This window comes from Thamnophis sirtalis, unplaced genomic scaffold (genome assembly GCF_051295495.1).
Source record: "Thamnophis sirtalis isolate CommonGarterSnake01/CBP01778 unplaced genomic scaffold, rThaSir2_p1.2 scaffold_14, whole genome shotgun sequence".
NCBI lineage: Eukaryota > Metazoa > Chordata > Lepidosauria > Squamata > Natricidae > Thamnophis > Thamnophis sirtalis.
The window spans coordinates 48,201,451-48,220,433 of record NW_028261394.1 but is presented as its reverse complement, the minus strand read 5'-3'; the positions used below and the strand labels follow the sequence as shown (position 1 = coordinate 48,220,433).

General features: G+C 47.0%; 1 protein-coding gene across 1 annotated transcript; it reads left to right on the top strand.

Moving 5' to 3' along the window:
• Window positions 1-5,849: 5,849 nt before the first annotated feature.
• On the top strand, window positions 5,850-12,813 carry LOC106549739 (thyrotropin-releasing hormone receptor). Its single transcript, XM_087729310.1, has 4 exons — window positions 5,850-5,916; window positions 9,274-9,681; window positions 10,606-11,011; window positions 12,427-12,813. Exons 2-4 carry the CDS (start codon window positions 9,299-9,301, stop codon window positions 12,811-12,813), a joined length of 1,176 nt encoding a protein of 391 aa, XP_087585436.1. The 5' UTR covers window positions 5,850-5,916; window positions 9,274-9,298.
• The last annotated feature ends 6,170 nt before the right edge of the window (window positions 12,814-18,983 follow it).

The following is an 18,983-nucleotide window of genomic DNA, read 5'->3' as shown; positions in this document are numbered from 1 at the left end:
CAGAAGTCCACAAGTCTTAAAAGTTGCAAAGTTTGGGGAGCCTTGCCTTAAGACTTCTATATTGCTTCATAGGGCTTTCCAGCCCCCTCTAAGCAGTTTACAGAGTCAGCCTCTGGCTCCCAACAATCTGGGTCCTCATTTTACCCACCTCAGAAGGACGGAAGGCTGAGTGGACCTTGAGCCAGTAAGAATTGAACTCACGACAGTTAGCCTGCAATACTGCACTCTAATAGGAATAAGGGAGGAAGGAAGGAAAATGGCAACAGAACTTAGACAGTGCTTCACAGTGCTTTCCAGCCCTCTTTAAGTGGTTCACAGTCAGCCCCTTGACCCCAACAATCTGGGTCCTCCTTTGACCCACGTCGGAAGGTTGGGAGGCTGAGTCAACCTTGGTATGTTCCTTGATCCACAATCTGCTGCCCTTGGGATCTGCTCCAAGGCCAGAGCCGGGATCCCGGATTCGCAAGTCCTGACCCGATTCCTTTAGTGGCCACAGCTGGAAGGTGAGGAATCGGGGCAGCCCCATTGGCCTCTTTGCTGGGGACCCAGGGGGTCTTTGCTCCCTAGGGCTCCCGGCGTCCTCCCCACTTGCCCTCCATGAGCCAAGCGGAGCCCTTTCCAGATGTGTGGGTTTCCCCCCTGCTTGCCCTACAGCGAGCCTGGCCAGAAGGAAGAATCAACGCAGGACCGGCGAGTCCCACCGTCAACAGCTGCCTTTAAAAGATATTTAAAACCACATACGGAACTTCATTCCAGTGTTTCTGATGTCCCTTCCTGACCTGCTCTGCATATAAACTCCACAATCCGACACTATTTGCTGGTGATGGCATTCAACAGAAGAGGGAGCTCAGACCCAGCAGACTTAATGCACACCAACCTTCCTTATTCTGGGCAATCCAGTGGCAGAAATATTTGCTGTAAAAAGACTCATAAAAGAAAGAACATTTCTAAAATTGAATAATTTGGCAAAAAAAACCCATAGAATTATAGGGGAGGAGTTGAATTAAAAGGTAATCGAAATGTAAAGGCAAGATAAAAATAGAATTAAAATGATGTAACTGTTAAATATGGTGACACAAAGATTGTACCCAGATGACATACTGTAAGATTAATGATGTAAGAGAGGTGATGGAAAAATAAAATAAAAAACTTTTCAGGGGGGAAAAAGAAAACATTTCTTCTGTGGGGACAGAGGAGGCCAGTTTGCTACAGAGATTCCTTTGGAAGAAGCATCAGCCATAAAAATCATGGCAGTGGGCCTCAGTGCAGGCATAGCCCAGTCTATATTCGTTCCTAATCTGTTATTTTTAATTCAGTTCTTTTTGTAAACAACTCAAGGCAGTGAACCTACTTAATGCTTCCTCCTCCTCCTCCTGTCTTCCCCACAAGAACCCTGTGAAGTAGGTTGGGTTGAGGGAGAGGGACCAGCCCAAAGTCACCTAGCCAGGTTTCATGGCAAAGGCAGGACTAGAACTCACTGCTTCCTGGTGTCTTATCTTGGTGCCTTAACCACTAGGCCAGGCAACCACATGCTGGCATTCGGCCCTCATTTCTTTAAGCACCTTGGGAGGTAAGACAAACATCTGGAGGTATGAGGGCAAAATCCCAAGCTTTGAATCTGCCACTTAAGGGTGTTTGTAATAAGTTACAAAGCCCATTTTCTGGAAATCCCACAAGGCACCATTTTTTTAGACAAAATAAAAAATGACAATGCTTAATTGGAGAAACATGTTTTGGGGTGAATCTGTGGCTTGTGCTTGTTACCCAACCATGAATCTAATGACCACCAAACTACAACGTGGCACTTGATTGTTGGTGAATATCTAGGTATCTATAAATGTGAGAATCTATATTAATATACATAGCTCAATATTAAGATTGTGATCTTATAGAGACACTCTTGGAAGTAAAACACCATAAACCCAATGAAGTTTATTTCACAATAAGTTTCCTATAACCTTAACCTTTCCCACCCCCCCAAGTATAAAATATGTAGGCAACATTTCTGGTTTGCCATTTTTTTTTAAGTAAATTTTCTAATTCTTGCAAATCTTCCAAGGCAACTTCCAGTGTTTTTTCCCCTCATCGGAAAAGAATGTACTGTACGCTATGAAAGCAGTGGTATCTTCAAACAGAAGGAACAGTTCAAAGATGGCCTGCTGAGAATTATCTGCAGGCCTCCTCACAAAATGAACAGAAGCCGAAATAATCGTTTTTAAAAGGGGGGGGGGGAATCCATTATACATTAAAGGAAGAGCCCCAGTGTTGCTGGTTTTGAGCTTGAGTTCCTGTGGTATTTGTTTCATTCGCCTGAAGCGAAGAACAAGAGCTGGAGGAACAACTAGGATTTCTTTCATGAAATTCATATATAGAGAGTGAGATTCTGCACTGGGTGACAGGGATCTACTTTTGAAGAACCTGAAAAGAGGGCTGATAGTGCATCGGTTTTGGAAGACAATACCTTACTGCAATTTTTCACTGGATTCTTTGAATTTTAGCCTTCCAGCTGACAGCAGGAAAGGACATCAGTTGCAAGATCCGAAAATGCTTCTTAATTTAGATACTCCATCTTTTCTCCCCCCCCCAGTAGATTTATTTGTTAAATTTATTTGCCACCCACCTTACTCGGAATGTTACACTTAAGAGATATGGAACAGGCTGAGTCTGGAGAACATGAGACAGTGAGGGAGGGCCGTCTGCTTTGTTTCAAAGAGATAGTGGAATGCTCATTTCCTTGAGCCAAATCCTGTCCACATCTGGCACAAGGAAAGCACAAAGATGAATCATTTTCAAATTAGGCAGGCTATCCTTTTCACATTTCATTCTTCTTTCCCATCCATCCATCCATCCATCCATCAACCCATCCCTCCCTCCCTCTTATCAAGGGACAGAGGGGGAGATAATTTCACATGATTGCCCTTAGAACAGGGGTGCCCAAACTTGGCAACTTTAAGACTTGTGGACTTCAACTCCCAGAATTCTCCAGACAGTTGGCTGGAGAATTCTGGGAGTTGAAGTCCACAAGTCTTAAAGTGGCCAAGTCTGGGCACCCCTGTTCACATCCCTGCCTTAGAACCTTCTCCCTAATTCGCTCAGAACTCCTCAATCGTTTTCCATCTTCATTGGGCCAAAAGTCACTCACGATAGCGAGATGGGCAGCATATAGATTTAACAAAAGGAACACATAAATACACATATCCTACCTGGGCCGAACTATTTACTAAGATGAAAGAGGTGGTGGTGGTGGTGGTGGGGAAATTAGCTTCCTAAGAGTTCCAGGATCCTACAGGAAGCAAGACTCAAGTGTGGGCATCATGCTCAGCATTAAGAAGAACATTGCAAAAGTTTGAGAGAAGCGGAGTTTTCTAACATCGGTGGTTGCTGGCCTCTTTCAGCACCTCCCTTCATGGACAGCACCATAGTTGGCATTCCCTGCCGGCTTTGGTCACTGGAAGATGTCTGCCCCCCCCCTGCCTCCCACCTCACATGGACATCTCAACAAGGGGAAAAATTAAAACCCAAGGACCTCCTTCAACTGTTGCTTCAAAAGTTTGACCTGTGAGTTCTCCCTTTGAGGAAGGAGAATTAGAAATTCTGGAATGCCTGGACTGTTAAGAGCGACAAGCTCTACCCAGCATTACATGGAAAGATGTTTTCTGAATGCACGGAACGATAGACTCTTTAATTTACCAATAAAGGAGAATATTTGTAGCTCAGGGCTGAACTGAGGGGTCCCTGGTGCTGTTTGAAACCAAATGAGCTTGCAGGGCACCAAGGCCCCCATGTTGAATTCCCAAGTACTTCTAAACTTTTAACCAAAAGACTAACTAGTGGTATACATTGATTATTTTCTAACAGTTGCAATAAACACAGCCTAGAGATGGACTTTGAGTGGAATGGAACGCGATCTAAAATTATTTTCAGGGCCCAAAGAGCTTTAAAGGTCTCAAGCTTTCGGTCTTAGGAATTTCAATGAGCTTTATCAAGTGAAAGTTTAAAAAATTCAAGATAACTTCTTGTGTTTAATATAAACATTTTATATAGCGTTAACAATATTGCTTTTCATTTTAAACGATATACACCATTGGCCAAATATTGCCAATAATCACACTGCATCAGTTCCATTCAAATGATTGAGCTCCATTCATTTAAAGCCAAGTTAGTATATGTGATCCTCCCTCTGAAAGTATACTCAGAAGTAATAAGTTTTCCATCTATAATTAAATCTCCAGTTCTAGAAAATCTTCTATCTTCCCATTTCTTGAACCGAATAAATTTATCCTCTTGCTTCAGAAGGAAAACGGTAAAAAAAATATATATATAATGCAACAAGACAGTAAGATCAAAAGTTGCTACCATATTTTAAAGTAAGTTTTAAATATGGATTTGAGATGGTAGGATTAATTTCTTAGTGTCAAGGAGGAATTGCAACTCCCAAACAGAGAGAGACCTCTGAGCTAACTCAGTTTGGTCCATCAACCAAGATGATTGACACTTAGTTGCTTAAGAGGAGCCTAAACCTAACCCTAACCCCTAAACCCAACCCCTAACTCTAACCCTGATGCTGCGGCCAGTAAAATGGGTGGCCGGTTGGCCAAAACTTTTTGAGCCCAAATGCAAAAACGGACACCGGGACAAGATTCGGGGTGGAATTTCATTCAATGGTATTTCTTGCTGTTTTAAAAAAATCAATCGTTTTTGCACCCAGAAGAGGAAAAATCCTGATGCCGCAGTCCGAAAACTAGCAAAATAATTCTTGCTCCTGCAGTTTATTCATGTTGTGCGCATAATAAAAAGTGAATCCACATAAAAAGTCTAAGAATCCACTTCACTCCTGAGTGAGGAGGCTCAGAACAAATGTCCAGGCTGATGATCTGGCAATCGGCAAAAGCTCACGTCAGGCCTTACTGCTTTAATGCTTGGCTTCACACATGAGACTGTTGACTAAGACAGTGTTTCTCAACCTTGGCAACTTGAAGATGTCCGGACTTCAACTCCCAGAATTCCCCAGCCAGCATTCGCTGGCTGGGGAATTCTGGGAGTTGAAGTCCGGACATCTTCAAGTTGCCAAGGTTGAGAAACACTGGACTAAGACACAACTGGCTGGATTCTAAAGCAATTCACAAGCTATAGATCATCATTAAAAGGCCAGGATGGCTGCATTCAGACATGCTAAACCAAATAAGCCCCAGGATGCAGAATCAGGGTTACTAAGCCAAGCCAAGCAGACCACATCATGGCTTAATCAGACCAGCTATCCTGCTGGCATTCTTTGCAAATTTTTATGTCCTGGGGAGGAAGGTCAGGGTGGAGGAACTCCCTAAGGAGGATGCTGAATCCCACACAAGAAATAGGGTCCTTTTCTTGTCAGTTTGCAAAATTCATCAGCCCGGGCAAAATTCTGCATTTAAGGATGGATCAAAATCCAGGCATTTCTCCCTTGTGACACCCCGTAAAACGATCCTCTGCCTAACCAGGCAATGTGGGCACAGAAACCCAGCGGCAAAAGGCTGGCATGGCTTTGATTTGCTGCCCGCTGTCTTGCTTGCGCTTCTCCGCAGGTTTGTGTGCGTGCGCGTGTTGGTTTTTGCAGGCAGCGAGAGAGGGTCTCTCCTGCTTCCACGTTAGTCTGTGGAGGGGGCTGGATCAGCCGATGGGCAGCCCCTTGCGTCCCTGGGCAGAACCAGCCCCCCCCCCCGCCCCAGCGGCACAGAGGAGCCGGAGGCAGCTGCTGTTAAGAGGCAGCTTTCTGGGCGCTGCTGCTTCTCCCCCCAAAGTGGGCTTGAGGCGGGGGAGGCGGCGGGGCGGGGGGGGGGGGAGAAGTCATTCTTGCCTTCTCTGAACGGTCTCAGAAGGCTCAGAAGAGGATGCGCGAGGAAGGCGAGTTCTGCAGAAAAAGTTTGCTGGCGGCAGAAGGTAGGTGTGTGTGTGTGTGTGTGTGTGTGGTATTTGTGTGTGTGTGAGCGTGTGCACGCACGTGTGATTGCCAAAGGAGGATACGAAGGCATCCCTTTGCGGAGAGTGTGTGTTTATCATCTATCTGCCTACCTCAAAAGGACTACAAAGTCCGCGATCCGCTTTTCTCAAGACCCAGCAGCAGACTCCTGAGTCGGATCAGGGTCCAAAAAAAAAAAGAGGAAAGGGATCATTGGTCCTTCTTGAGGAGGGGTGGCAAAGAGATTTCAGGGGATCTACCAGATCCCAAAGCAGGGCATTCAACCAAGCCATCTCTACTGGGGGAAGTGGTGAGCCTTGGCTGCTTGGAACCCTCCTGGGGGTCTTTTTCTAAGGCTGCTGGCTGAATAAAGTTCTACTTAAAAAAAAAATTCAACCATTTTTCGGCCCCTCTTCCTTAACGCTACTTTCTCCACCAGTTGCCCACCGAACATGGAAGAGCACCGCGGGGTGGTGGTGGGGGTGTCATCCTCAACTGGGAGAAACCTCCGTTGTTCAGGAGGGGAAGGGGTGGGACGTGCAGTCACGGCTTAAAGGGTCCGGAAAGCTGGGTTGTTCTGCTCTCCCCCTCCCTTCAGGAAGAAAGGGGGGAAAAAAAAGGGGGGGATGAGCTTTAAGGGAGGCAAAGCTTTGGGGCAGGTTTGCCAAATAGGCTTCATGGGGCTAAAAGCCTTTGGCAGTGGCTGTGTATGCTTCTGCTAACAGCAGCTGGAATTATGACTGCAAAGCCATCAAACGTGAAATGAGGGACATGTTTGCTCTTCCTTGATTTTGGCATTGGTGATGACTTCCAAAACCTCTCCCGACTAGACACAGGGACAGCCCCTCCCCCTCCGGTGCCATCCTTCGGCTGAACCCCTAATTCTCACGGTCCAATCTAATAAGGCCTCTGCTTATTAACCCCTACAAGGTGGCGGTGGCATTATTATTTCTCCTTCTCATCTTCCTCACCTCCCTCCTTTTATTGGGACAATGGCGATGACGGTTCGTCACACAGTCAGCCAGATGTTCAGTCTGGGTTTGGCATTTCTGTCCACCTGTCGAGTCCTCCCCGTAGGCCTGGGATAGGCAGATGTGGATGCTGATGGGAGTTACAGATCTCGTCGGTCGCGAGGATGGAAGCTGTTCTAGATAAATCTGCCTTCTGCAATTGACGGATGGGGAATTTGTCAATGCCGATGGTGATTCGGTGGCGCTCCAGTTATTTTTATTGCTGCCTCTGTTGCTTTGCATGGATATTGAGCACTTCTGTACCGGAGACAAATTCCTTACGTTATCTAATCACACTTGGCCAAATAAAGTATAAATTTTATAATAAATAAAATAAATAAATAAATAAGTATTCAGTTCAATTACATTCAGTTCGGTTCAATTCAGTTTGGTTCGGTTCAAAGCATCCCTGGAAGGTTCAGTAGGGTAAAATCTAAAGCAAATAAAACTAATTCCAGGGTAGAATAAAATATTCGAATAGGAACCTCAAAGATACAGCTACTACTGTTGAGGGGGGGGCAGGGGGAGGGAAGTTTGCTTTTCTTTAAATGACCAGTCAGTCAGTAGAAGGCCACCCTTGGTTTTCCAGCTGCCTGAAAACTTTCGCACATTGATTTGGGGGGGGGGGGCTGGAAGGTAGCAATGAGGTTTAAGATCAAAAGACAGGAGCCCTCCCCTCGTCACATTTCTCTTACACGCCAACTCTTTGACACACGCAGAGCAAGGGAGGAGGGTGTTTAATAAGAGCTGTCGATGATTGAATGCTTCCAAATTGGTCAATTATCCCACTTTAAATGGATTAATCCAATCATTAGCCAATTACTTTAAGTGCTTGAATGCACTGCAGAAAAAGAACGAAAGAAAAGACTAAGGAATGTGGATGTGGGCATCTCAGTGGAAAGCTTTCCTTCCCTGCAGAGATAAATGCAGGGGAACATGGAGGAAGATCTGGGAGGCCAAAGGGGCAGGGAGGGAGTGGGGCTCGTGGCCCCCAGATGTTCCCAGAGCCAGAAGGGAAGAATGTTGGGAATGAACGACTAGCACCATTGGGAGAACTACATGTTTCTCACCTCTTTTTTTAGGTGATTTTTGTTTTCATTTGTTGCTAACATTTGAGACATTCTGAAACCAGTTGTGCCCGAGGCTAGGCAGATGAGCACATGCAAAGGGACATTGTGGAGCTTCATAGCATCTTTACCTAACATTACATTTCATTTCATTTAATTCAGTGTTTTTCAACCTTGGCAGCTTGAAGATGTCTGGACTTCAACTCCCAGAATTCCCCAGCCAGCGAATGCTGGCTGGGGAATTCTGGGAGTTGAAGTCCAGACATCTTCAAGTTGCCAAGGTTGAAAAACACTGATTTAATTTATTGAATTTCTATGCCGCCCAATCCTGGAGGACTCCGGGCAGCTTACAGAAATGGAAAAAAGAATTAAAAAGAATTATTAAAAACAATGGGACACAACAAAGTTAAAAAGGAACACAACAGACACCCAATCAGACGGGGCTGGACCTCCATCAATGTCAGCACCTCTTCATTGAGTAATTAGGAAAGAAAACCACGAGACTCCATTGATAGAAATCAAGTGTACTTTTACTAATTATAAATGATTAGAAGCGTAGCAAGGCGAAAACTGATTATTTAGGGGGGAAAGCAAGTGATATATAGAATAACCCATTCCCCACCTCTTGGCATCCCAGTTACAGTCCAATCATAACTCTCCTAAGTGTCAGGTGTGAGATAACTTCGAAAGGCATCACCAAGATGGAATGTCGGTGCCGTTGGCCTTGGCGGGAAACCTCCTCCGCATGCGCAGTCCGACCGGCAGCAGAACTCCAGAATCTTCCTCCAGCACAATTAGTAACCCCTCCCAAATACCATGCCCTCCCTCCCCGTTTCATGGCAGCCGAAGCAGCAGCAAAGCAGAGGCTGACAATCAAGGGGTCAACAGCCCGAAGCCTGCCGGAAAAGCCAGGTTTTAATGGCTTTGCGAAAGGCCATGAGAGTGGGTAGGGCCCGGATCTCTGGTGGTAGCTCATTCCATAGGGCCGGAGCGGCAACAGAGAAGGCTCTACTCCTAGGCGTCGCCAGCCGGCATTGTCCCGCTGAAGGTACCCGGAGAAGGCCCATCCTGTGCGATCTTATTGGTCTGAGGGAGGTCCCGTAGGTACCCAGGTTCTAGGCCATGTAGGGCTTTAAAGGTAATGACCTGCTCAACAGGCCCCCAGGACTTCCCCGTTTGACCAATAGAGACATCTGAGGGTCTTGATGGGAGAGGGGAGCCCTTGTTTATCATACCCTTCTTTTTACCCCCCCCCCCGCAGGCAGAGTCTTGCTCTAACGTTGGCCATGGAGAACTGCAGCAACCTCCAAGCAGCCTCTCCCAGCAACACCTCCTTGGGGGTCGGCGGCCTCCCCTTCAGCATCTTTGAATACAAGACCATCTCAGTCTTCCTGGTGCTCACCATATGCGCAGTTGGCATCATTGGCAATGCCATGGTGGTCACCGTAGTCCTGACCACCCGTGACATGAGGACTCCGACCAACTGCTACTTGGTTAGCTTGGCTGTGGCTGATCTGATCGTCCTCGTGGCCGCTGGCTTGCCCAACGTCTCCGACAGCCTGGCAGGAACGTGGATCTATGGATTTGCTGGGTGCCTTGGCATTACCTACTTTCAGTACCTGGGCATCAACGCATCCTCCTGGTCTATCACAGCTTTCACCGTGGAAAGGTAAGGGTAGAATCCAGTAAATCATCTTGTCCTCTACTTGGCATCCTTCAGATGAGGTGGCCCTCAGAATTTCAGCCGGCAGGGATCAAGGCTGGGAGTCTGGGAGTTGTAGATCCAAGCCAAGAGCCAAGGTGGCGCAGTGGTTAAATGCAGCACTGCAGGCTACTTCAGCTGACTGCAGTTCTGCAGTTCGGCTGTTCAAATCTCACCGGCTCAGGGTTTACTCAGCCTTCCAGCCTTCCGAGGTGGGTGAAATGAGGACCCGGATTGTTGGGGGCAATATGCTGACTCTGTAAACCGCTTAGAGAGGGCTGAAAGCCCTATGAAGCGGTATATAAGTCTAAGTGCTATTGGTTGTCTGGAGTGTGTACTCAGAAACATTCATTGTTCTTCAGACATTGATCTATTGGTTCTTCTAGATCAATAGTCACTAAACACCTTCTGTTACAGCCTCCAAAGGTTCTTAAGACCTCCATTCTCCTAGACCCACCTTCTTCGACTTAGGTTGACTACAATTCCCAGACTTCCCCAATCAGCCTAGCTAAATTTGAAGAAAGCCTCTGTTCTGCTTGGCAATAGTTTACTTGGGTCTCTGGGAGCTTTCCCCCCACCTGGTATCTGATCCTTCTACCTGGGAATGCTGCAAATTGAACAAGGGACCTTCTGGAGGCCAGGTAGAAACTCTCTCCTGAGCTACGAATGATGCTCCCTGAATGTGTTTGTGCAAAGGGCTACCCAAGAGCTAGTATCCTTCGCGGGATGCCACTCGGTGCCACCCTTCTGCACGAGGCAGGAAGTGATCCAGACAAAGAAACCAGCGTAACGGTTCTTGCTAGACTAGACCAGAGGTGACTCTTCCTCCAATGTTGCTTTTCCAGCCACCTGCTTCCTTATACCCCTCTCCCCCCTTCCTCTCTTTCCCAGGTATATCGCCATCTGCCACCCGATGAAGGCGCAGACAATGTGCACCGTGTCTCGAGCCAAGCGCATCGCTGCCTTTGTCTGGCTCCTCACCTCGGTGTACTGCATGCTCTGGTTCTTCCTGGTGGACGTGGCAGCTAACAACAGCCAGCAGCTGGAGTGCGGCTACAAGGTCTCCCGCAACCTTTACCTGCCCATCTACCTGCTCGACTTTGCCCTCTTCTTCATCGCCCCTCTCCTGCTCACCACCGTTCTCTACGGCCTCATTGGAAAAGCCCTCCTCCAGAGCCATGCCCTGCACCGCCCCACTGCCCAAGGGGAATGCTGGCGAGAGCGAAGCAGCCAGGAGAAAAATGGCACCGAGGCTGGCAGCTCAAGAACCAGAGTGCCCGTCTCTTCCAGGAAACAGGTGGGCAGCGGTGGTTGAGTTTGGGGCAGAGGGGGAAGAAACCCTCAGGAAGGTTTGCGATGTTCACCCTGTAAGCCAGTTTCTCAACCTTGACAATTTTAAGACACGTGGACTTCAACTCCCAGAATTCCCCAACCAGCCTGGGAATTCTGGGAATCCTACACATCTTAAAGCTGCCGAGGTTGAGAACAGCTGTTGCAACTGCAATCCGAGGTAGCACTCGAGAGGGCTAACTCAACACAGGGGGGTCCTTCCACCCTCACCATTTGTAGATGTCCATGCAAACATAAAATATTTGTCATTCCTCTTGAGTGCAACTAAGCGGAAGTATTAGGCAATCTCTACTCAGGTCTTCTTGGCACTCTGGGAACAGCCATCGCTGGACAGATGCTACCATGTGCTGTGACCAAAAGCACCATCGCATTGGTCTTAAATTTCAAAGCGAGAGATATAAACGAGACTGGAAAAAAATGGATTGATTATACTCAAAATAAATATGGGACTAAGAAATTCCAGATAGCTTATGATTAAGATCAGGAATGGTATAAATTGTTTAAAGTTAGCCTAGCAAGGAGGAGCTAAGTTCAATGTAAAGATGTTATCAATTTTCTATTCTTTTTTCAAATATATTTTAGATTGTTTTTGTTAAAGATTTATACCGCGTATGGCTTCTGGGAAGTCAGGGGAGGGAAGGTGGGGGGGGGCTGGGAGGGAGGGTGGGAGGGAGGGAAGTATATTAGGCTTGAGGAGGGGTGTTAGGTTTTAATGTAATGTGATTGTACATGTATACTGTCTTCTCTTATTTTTTCTTTAAAACCAAGATATTTTATGTATATTGAAATGGAAGCATAAATACCATCAGCACAGAATGGAGTTTGCTCAGAAGCTGAAATACACCAAGTGAATGAGAGGAAGAGTGGGAAGCAGAGGAGAGAAGAAAGATAGGAAGAGAGGGATAGGAGAGAGGGCAAGGGGGGGAAGATGAGGAGAATGAGGGATAGGAGAGAGGGCAAGATGAGGAGAATAAGGAGGAGTGGAAAGAGGAGAGAGGAGAAGGAGAAAGGAAGGGGAAGTAGAGTCGAAAAGGATGATGGAGGGAAGAAAGGAGGTAGGAGAGAGGCAGAAGAAAGTGGTGTATGGAGAGCAGAAGAGCCAATAATGGGTTTTAATTTTTTAATTTTTTTTTCCCCGGGAGTTGATGGCAAGATGGACTGATGTAGTCATTAATTAAAACAGTATGATATTGGCTATGTAATAGTATACATGTGATTATATGTTATGAAAATGGAAAATAAAAAAGTATATATATATATTTTAAAAACATTCAAAGCTTGACCCGCCACCTTCCCTGGCCTCATGGCTCGCCTTTCAAAGCTGTGTCTCATTTCCCACGAAGCTCCTTCTTTCTCCTCCAGGTCACCAAGATGCTGGCTGTGGTGGTGGCCCTCTTCGCCCTGCTCTGGATGCCCTACAGGACCCTGGTTTTGGTGAACTCCTTCGTGAAGCACCCCTACCTGGACCGCTGGTTTGTCCTCTTCTGCAGGATCTGCATCTACACCAACAGCGCCATCAACCCCATCATCTACAACCTCATGTCCCAGAAGTTCCGCCTGGCCTTCAAGAGGCTTTGCAAGTACAGGGAGGAGGAGCTTCAGCGGCAACGTAGCTTATGCAAAGCTTCGGCTGATGGAAGCACCCGGAAGGCCGGCCCCACCGGCCAGCAGGGGAGCCTGGCTGGGACCCCCCACAGCAGCAGCTGCTCAAGAAACCCTGAGCCAGAAAGAGAAGGAGATGCAGTTTAGCCTGCTTTGAAGGCTCCGAGACCATCTCCCTTTTATTTTGCCCCACCAGAAACTGACTTTGTCTTGCCCAGCACAAGTGGGAGCCTTTGAAGAACTTGCAGGCTTCAATTTTATGGACTTCTTGAACAGGAAACCTCCCCCCTCCCCAATTTAAAGGACAATTGGCGCAAACCATGCCCTGGATTTGGCCAAAAGTGGGAAGCTGGGGAAGATCTCTCTTTTTGAGAGCCCACAGCAGGTCAGGTGACTCTTCAAAGTCCACCAGCATGCGGGGAAGAGACACCTTTTTCTGGAATAGGACGGTGGGTTCCTCCAGAATAAGGTAGGGATTTGGAGGGGGGGCTTTCTTCAGCTGTACTGGAGCAGCCCCTTCTGGTTGGGAGGGCAGTGCCTCGGATGCCTTTCAAAGGAGGCCAGGCAGAATGAGAGGGAGAAAGGCCTCCGGATTTAGCACCCACAGCAGGGAATGATGGGGGAGGAGTCTTTATCTCCATGCCCTGGTCGTGCCCTTCACAGAGATGCTTTGATGCCCACCGCACAAGTCAAGAACGTTGCAAAAGATGCTCTAGTTATCTGACACACCGAGACTTTTATTACTTTTTACTTAACTTCAACCGTTGGGCACCGATAAGGAGAAAAATCTCAATTCCCACGACTGGAGTGTTTCTGTAGTCCAACTTCTGTGCCCCTTCCTTCCTTCCTTCCTTCCTTCCTTCCTTCCTTCCTTCCTTCCTTCCTTCCTTCCTTCCTTCCTTCCTTCCTTCCTTCCTTCCTTTGAAGACTGAAAGGCTTGTCAAAGGATGGACTTCGCTGCGTCCTCCTCATCCATTTCGTTTGAACAGGTGATCTGTTAGAACAGCTGGAATAGAATCCTGGGGTTGTATGTACGTATTGCCTTTCTAAGTGTATTAAAATGTCAGCATGATTTGGGAGCTCTGAGACGATCAACTTCCAAATGAATGCAAAGCGAAATCTGAAAGGTCCCCAGCTCTTCATAAAACTCTAACCTCCAATTCTGCAAAATCAAAACAGAATTAAGCTACCAGACTGCGGCTCTCTATCTCCCGAGTATAATTGGAGAGTGGGGGAAAAAACGCGACTTATTTTTGCTCCCTCGCCAAAGGGAGAAATGCTGTCTTTTCCGGCTGACTGCTGCTTTTCATCCCCAGGCAAGTATGCTTAATTTGCTTAGGTTACCACGGCCACAAAGCACGCAGTGACTCCCACTTTTGCACATTTTTCTGCAGGGGAAAAAAAGAAAAAAACCCCTGGGTGCCGTTGAAAGGTTTTTTTTTCTCTGTCTCAGGCTGAAAATAATCCCAGTTCTGCACTTGGTTTGGAGCGAATTCAGGATCACAGTGGCAGGCAAGCCATATTGCAAGGTGGGGGGGGGGGGAAACCACAGAGAGGTGGCAAAAAGGGAGTCACGGAGAAGAACAGGGAGGGTTTTTTTTTAAAGGGAGCTTTTGCAAAAACCTTTCTATCTGAGCAAAGGAATCCTTGTGAGAAAGCTTTTCTGGGAATTCTGACGCCAACCGTACTTTTTGAGATATTATTAAAACGGGCTTCCCGTTATATGAATGAGAGATATAATTAGCCTGACACACACATTTTTTTTTCTGCCCTTATTTTAATAGGCAGACTCTCATCTTCAAGAGGAAATGATCAAGTAGAACCATATTTTGTAGCCGGCCCAACGCAGGAGCGTCTTCTGAATTCAGGGATGAAAGAATATTTTGCCTTGTTGTGACCCTCTTGGAAAGTCCCTGGACAGTTTCAGAAGGACAATCCCTTTTACTTGGGAAAATTGTGCGTCATTCACCTTGGGGAAACTTTTTAAAACTGCCCCCCCCCCCCGGGAGAGAAATAAGCTCTCCCGCCTTGCAGAGAAGGGTGGGCTCTGTATCTCTCCCCATGATCAATAAATCAAAAGTGAAGTGGAATATTTTATTTGCTTCCAAATGAATGCCCCATTCAATTAGGAAATGTCCCTCAATAAGTTAAGGGACCTGGGCCAATTTTGGTGCGTTTAGATCAGTGTTTCCCAACCTTGGCAACTTGAAGATGTCCGGACTTCAACTCCCAGAATTCCCCAGCCAGCGAATGCTGGCTGGGGAATTCTGGGAGTTGAAGTCCGGACATCTTCAAGTTGCCAAGGTTGGGAAACACTGGTTTAGATGTTAGTTTCTAAATTCACCCCTGGTGATTCAGAGGTCCTGATTTGAGAAGCGCAAGGTGACTTTTATTTCTTCTATTGATTTCGTTTCAGCATCTCCACCTCTCTCTCTCGTTTTAATTTGTGCCCATCATAGGAGGTGACTGCTTTCAAAAGCTAGACCCCAAAAGGAGGAGACCATCAGTTCTCCTTAGAACAGGGGCCTCCAAACCTGGCAACTTGCAGACTTCAACTCCCAGAATTCCTCAGCCAGTCTTAGAAAAAAAGGATGTGTCTTCTTGAACATCTGTTCCACCAGCAGATGTGATGGCCGTTGGCAAAAGGTTTGTGGTAGTTAAGTCAGATCCAAATGTCTTTTTTTAAAAAGGACCTCAAGCTAGACCCAAGGGTTGACAATTACAGTCGTAATTAATTTAAATTCGTAATTTAATGGGTTTATATGCCGCCCAATCCCATGGGGACTCAGGGCGGCTTACAAATACGAATGAAATTAAAAAATAACACACAGGGGGAGAATACAAACATTAACAAACAGTTTAAAACATACATCCAGTTTAAATGGGGGTTGAACCTGATTTGAATCAGCAACCCCAGGCCTGCCGGAACAGCCAGGTTTTGGTGGCTTTTTGGAAGGCTGCAAGGGTGGGAAGGGTTCGGATCTCTGTTGGTAGCTCGTTCCACAGAGCCGGAGCAGCTACAGAAAAGGCTCTCCCCCGAGTGGCCGCAAGTCGGCATTGTCCGGCCGACGGCACCCGGAGGAGGCCTAACCTATGAGTTCTTATCGGACGTTGGGAGGTGTGTAGCAGGAGACAGTCTTTTTATCACCTGTGGACTTCAACTCCCGGAATCCCACAGTCGTAGGAATTCTGAATTTTTAAGTCATAAAGTTGCCATTGTTGCTTGGCCCCTAGCTAGACTCTGCACCAGTGTGAATAAACACCCACGCCCAGCATCGTTTCAATCATCAGCATTCAACCGGTGAATGCAGCTAAATTGGAGCCTCCACTTATGGATCCAACCTACCCAGATAACCAAGGGAGGCTGTGGATAACTCCCACAGCGAGCTACCATCAACTCTGCCTAACCTAATTTGGCAGCTTTCAGCTGCTGGGACTACATTGTCTATCACTCCCGGTAAGTACAGGAGTGAAAAACAGACCTATCTGGAGGATGCAAAAGCTAAGGAAAGTGAATTGCATATTCTCCTCATGGGGAAGTCAGAAAGGTTGCCTCTCTTGTGATTCCCCCCCCCGCCTCCCCCTCTTATTCAGTGCTGGGTCTGCCCTGCAAATCTTGTAATAAATGGTAAACGTGACAGGATTTGATTAATGTCTGCCTTCTTTGCAAAGAGAGAGAGCTTTGTTGACCTTCAGCGAAACCTCAAGATTCATGTGCAGCCTCTCGCTGTGCGCACCAGCTACCGGCCACCCTTCCCACCACCCAGATGCCTCCCTTAATAGACTTTCCTAATTGAATTTAGAATAAACTCACTCATGGTTTGCACAAGAAATAATGGGAAATCTTCCGAGGCCCGTCAGCCACTCCGCCATCCCATTCGCCGGCTTAAATTGGGTCCTGGGAGTATTTAGGAGGGGAAATAAAATCAGCCTCACAATAACCGAAAGCTTTCCAGGCAGAGAATAAAAGCTGGATGGTGCCCTCTGCTCGGCTGTTTTTCCAGCAGATCCAATTATAGGAATAATAGCCGGGGCTTAAACCTGCGAGTGGTATTCAGGGCTGCTACCTCTGAATGGCCAAAACACTCAAGCTTTGTTCTGCTCCTTTTGAGAGGAAAATCACAGTTTCCATTCTAGAGACAGGAAAGCAAAGGACGATAGAAGAGGCAATCCCTCCGAACAAGCCTCGATGAGGCCGGCTCATGCCTGTTCCACAAACGAAGGTAAGAAAAAGCAAGCAAGCCGCATTTTCAATCTAAAACTCCAAAGAGAGGAAAGGGGATTTAGCCATTTGATCGAATTTTGCGGCTGTTCATTCCAGGAAGACCCCAGGTGTCTCTTTCACACCTGCTTCCTGCAAGTTATTTTTTCCTTTTGGAGCAACTGTGGGGGAAAAAAAAACACCTCAGGAACTCAAGGCATCAAATGTATTTACAGAACCATTAGTGGGCATAAAGAGAAAGAGAGAAAGAAGCAACTCAGGTCTAAGAGAGTTATAAACTGATTTTTACAGGACGTTGAAAACCACTTTGGGAAATATACTGGTGCTCTCAGCATGCTGGGTTAATTCGGGGATGGCACCCTGCCTGAAAATTGACATTGGGATGCCAGGAAAACATTCCAGAACAAGCCAGTCATAAACCTCTTCTCCAAAAAGTTGCCAAGAAAGCTACGTGGATGGAATGGAGCAGGAAAGAGGCAATGGTGAGCCTCCACTGGCAAAATCTTGCCCAGAAAATTTCAGAGACTCATCCAGGGTCTCCCCAGGCAGGAGTCAACGCTAACTCGAAGGCATAAAAGCCCCCAAAACACAGTGTGAGATGGCAAATGAAATGGTCCAGTTTAAGAGGGGGGGGGGGAATCAGGGACCAAAGTCAGGCAGAGAAAGAATAACAACCAGCGTTAGGTTTTTGTGATGAGGATGGAAGTGGAAGTCGGTGGGGGATCTTGGCAAGATTAGCGGCTGGTGGCGGCAAAAGGCAAAATTCCGGGTTCCTGTCCATGGTCCTGAAAGACAAAACGGAGTGGGGGTGATGTCAGGTGCTGCTTCATTTAATAATCAGGAAAGAAACCACTCAACTCCATTTGTTTGAAATTAAGTGTACTTTTACTAATTACAAACGAATAGTAGCGAAGCTAAGCTGAGTCTGGATAAATGGGCGGGAAAGCAATGAATATCATGCATAGGTCAATCCCCTCCCCTTGGCACCCCAGTCCATAGTCCAATGATAATTCACCCAACTGTCAGGTGGGAGATATCTTCAAAAAACATCACCAGGGTGGAATGCTGGACAGTTAACCTTGGCGGGGAAACTCCCTTCCTCCACATGCGCAATGAGATGGTCAGGACAGCTTCTAGAATATTCCTCCAGCACATAATAATTCCCCTCCCAAATACCATGCCCCCCTCCCCGTTTCAATGGCAGCCGAAGCAGCAGCAAGGCAGAGGCTGACAGGTGGGGAGAAAGAAATTGCGCTTTCTGGTCCCAGGTTTTTAAAAAAACCCACCTCTATTTGCTTGCCTGGGTAGCAATAAAGATCTTACTTTTCCTCTGCAAGGCCCATAGTTAAAAGAAATAAAAGGGAGAAATAAATCCAGATGCTTCCGAAAGAACTGCAGGTGAGCCCTGGCAAGATTGCTTTGGAACTCCAAAACATAAAATTCATAAAGAGCTGAAATTTTCCAAAACACAGGGGAATCCCGGATTGAATAATTAGGGATGGAGGCTTAGAACCTTCCCCGTTCCCAGTTCACAGCCTGATTTAGATCTGTGGAATTGCATACTTTGGAGCCAGGCACTCTGGCCCCTAACTAGTGGGGTGCTTGCAATGCCCTCCCTCCCTCCCTCCTCAAGCTCAGATTGCCCCATGGAGGGTTGCAAGAGGCAGGGAGCCTGCTGATGCCCACAGATCCCTTTTTGTCTTCCGTGCTGCTAAATCTGGCAACGGAGTCATCTCTCGTGAATCATGCTAGTTAATTCAGTGCTGTGGGGAATTCTGGAGCCCTCGGACTGCCACAGAGCTGAGCAGGCCCGGGAGGGAAGCCTTCACATGAGACAGGGCCGTCTGCAAGCCAAACCACCAAGGAAGGCTTTGGTGAGCAATGAGGGCACAAGGACTGAAGCTGTTGGGGAGTCGTGTTGAGACTCTGGAAAGAGGGCAGACAAGAGCAACAAAGAGGATTAGGGGACTGGAGACTAAAACATATGAGGAATGGTTGCAGGAACTGGATAGGTCTAGTTTAATGAAAAGAAGGACCAGGGGAGACATGATAGCAGTCTTCCAATATCTCAGGGGCTGCCACAAAGAAGAGGGAG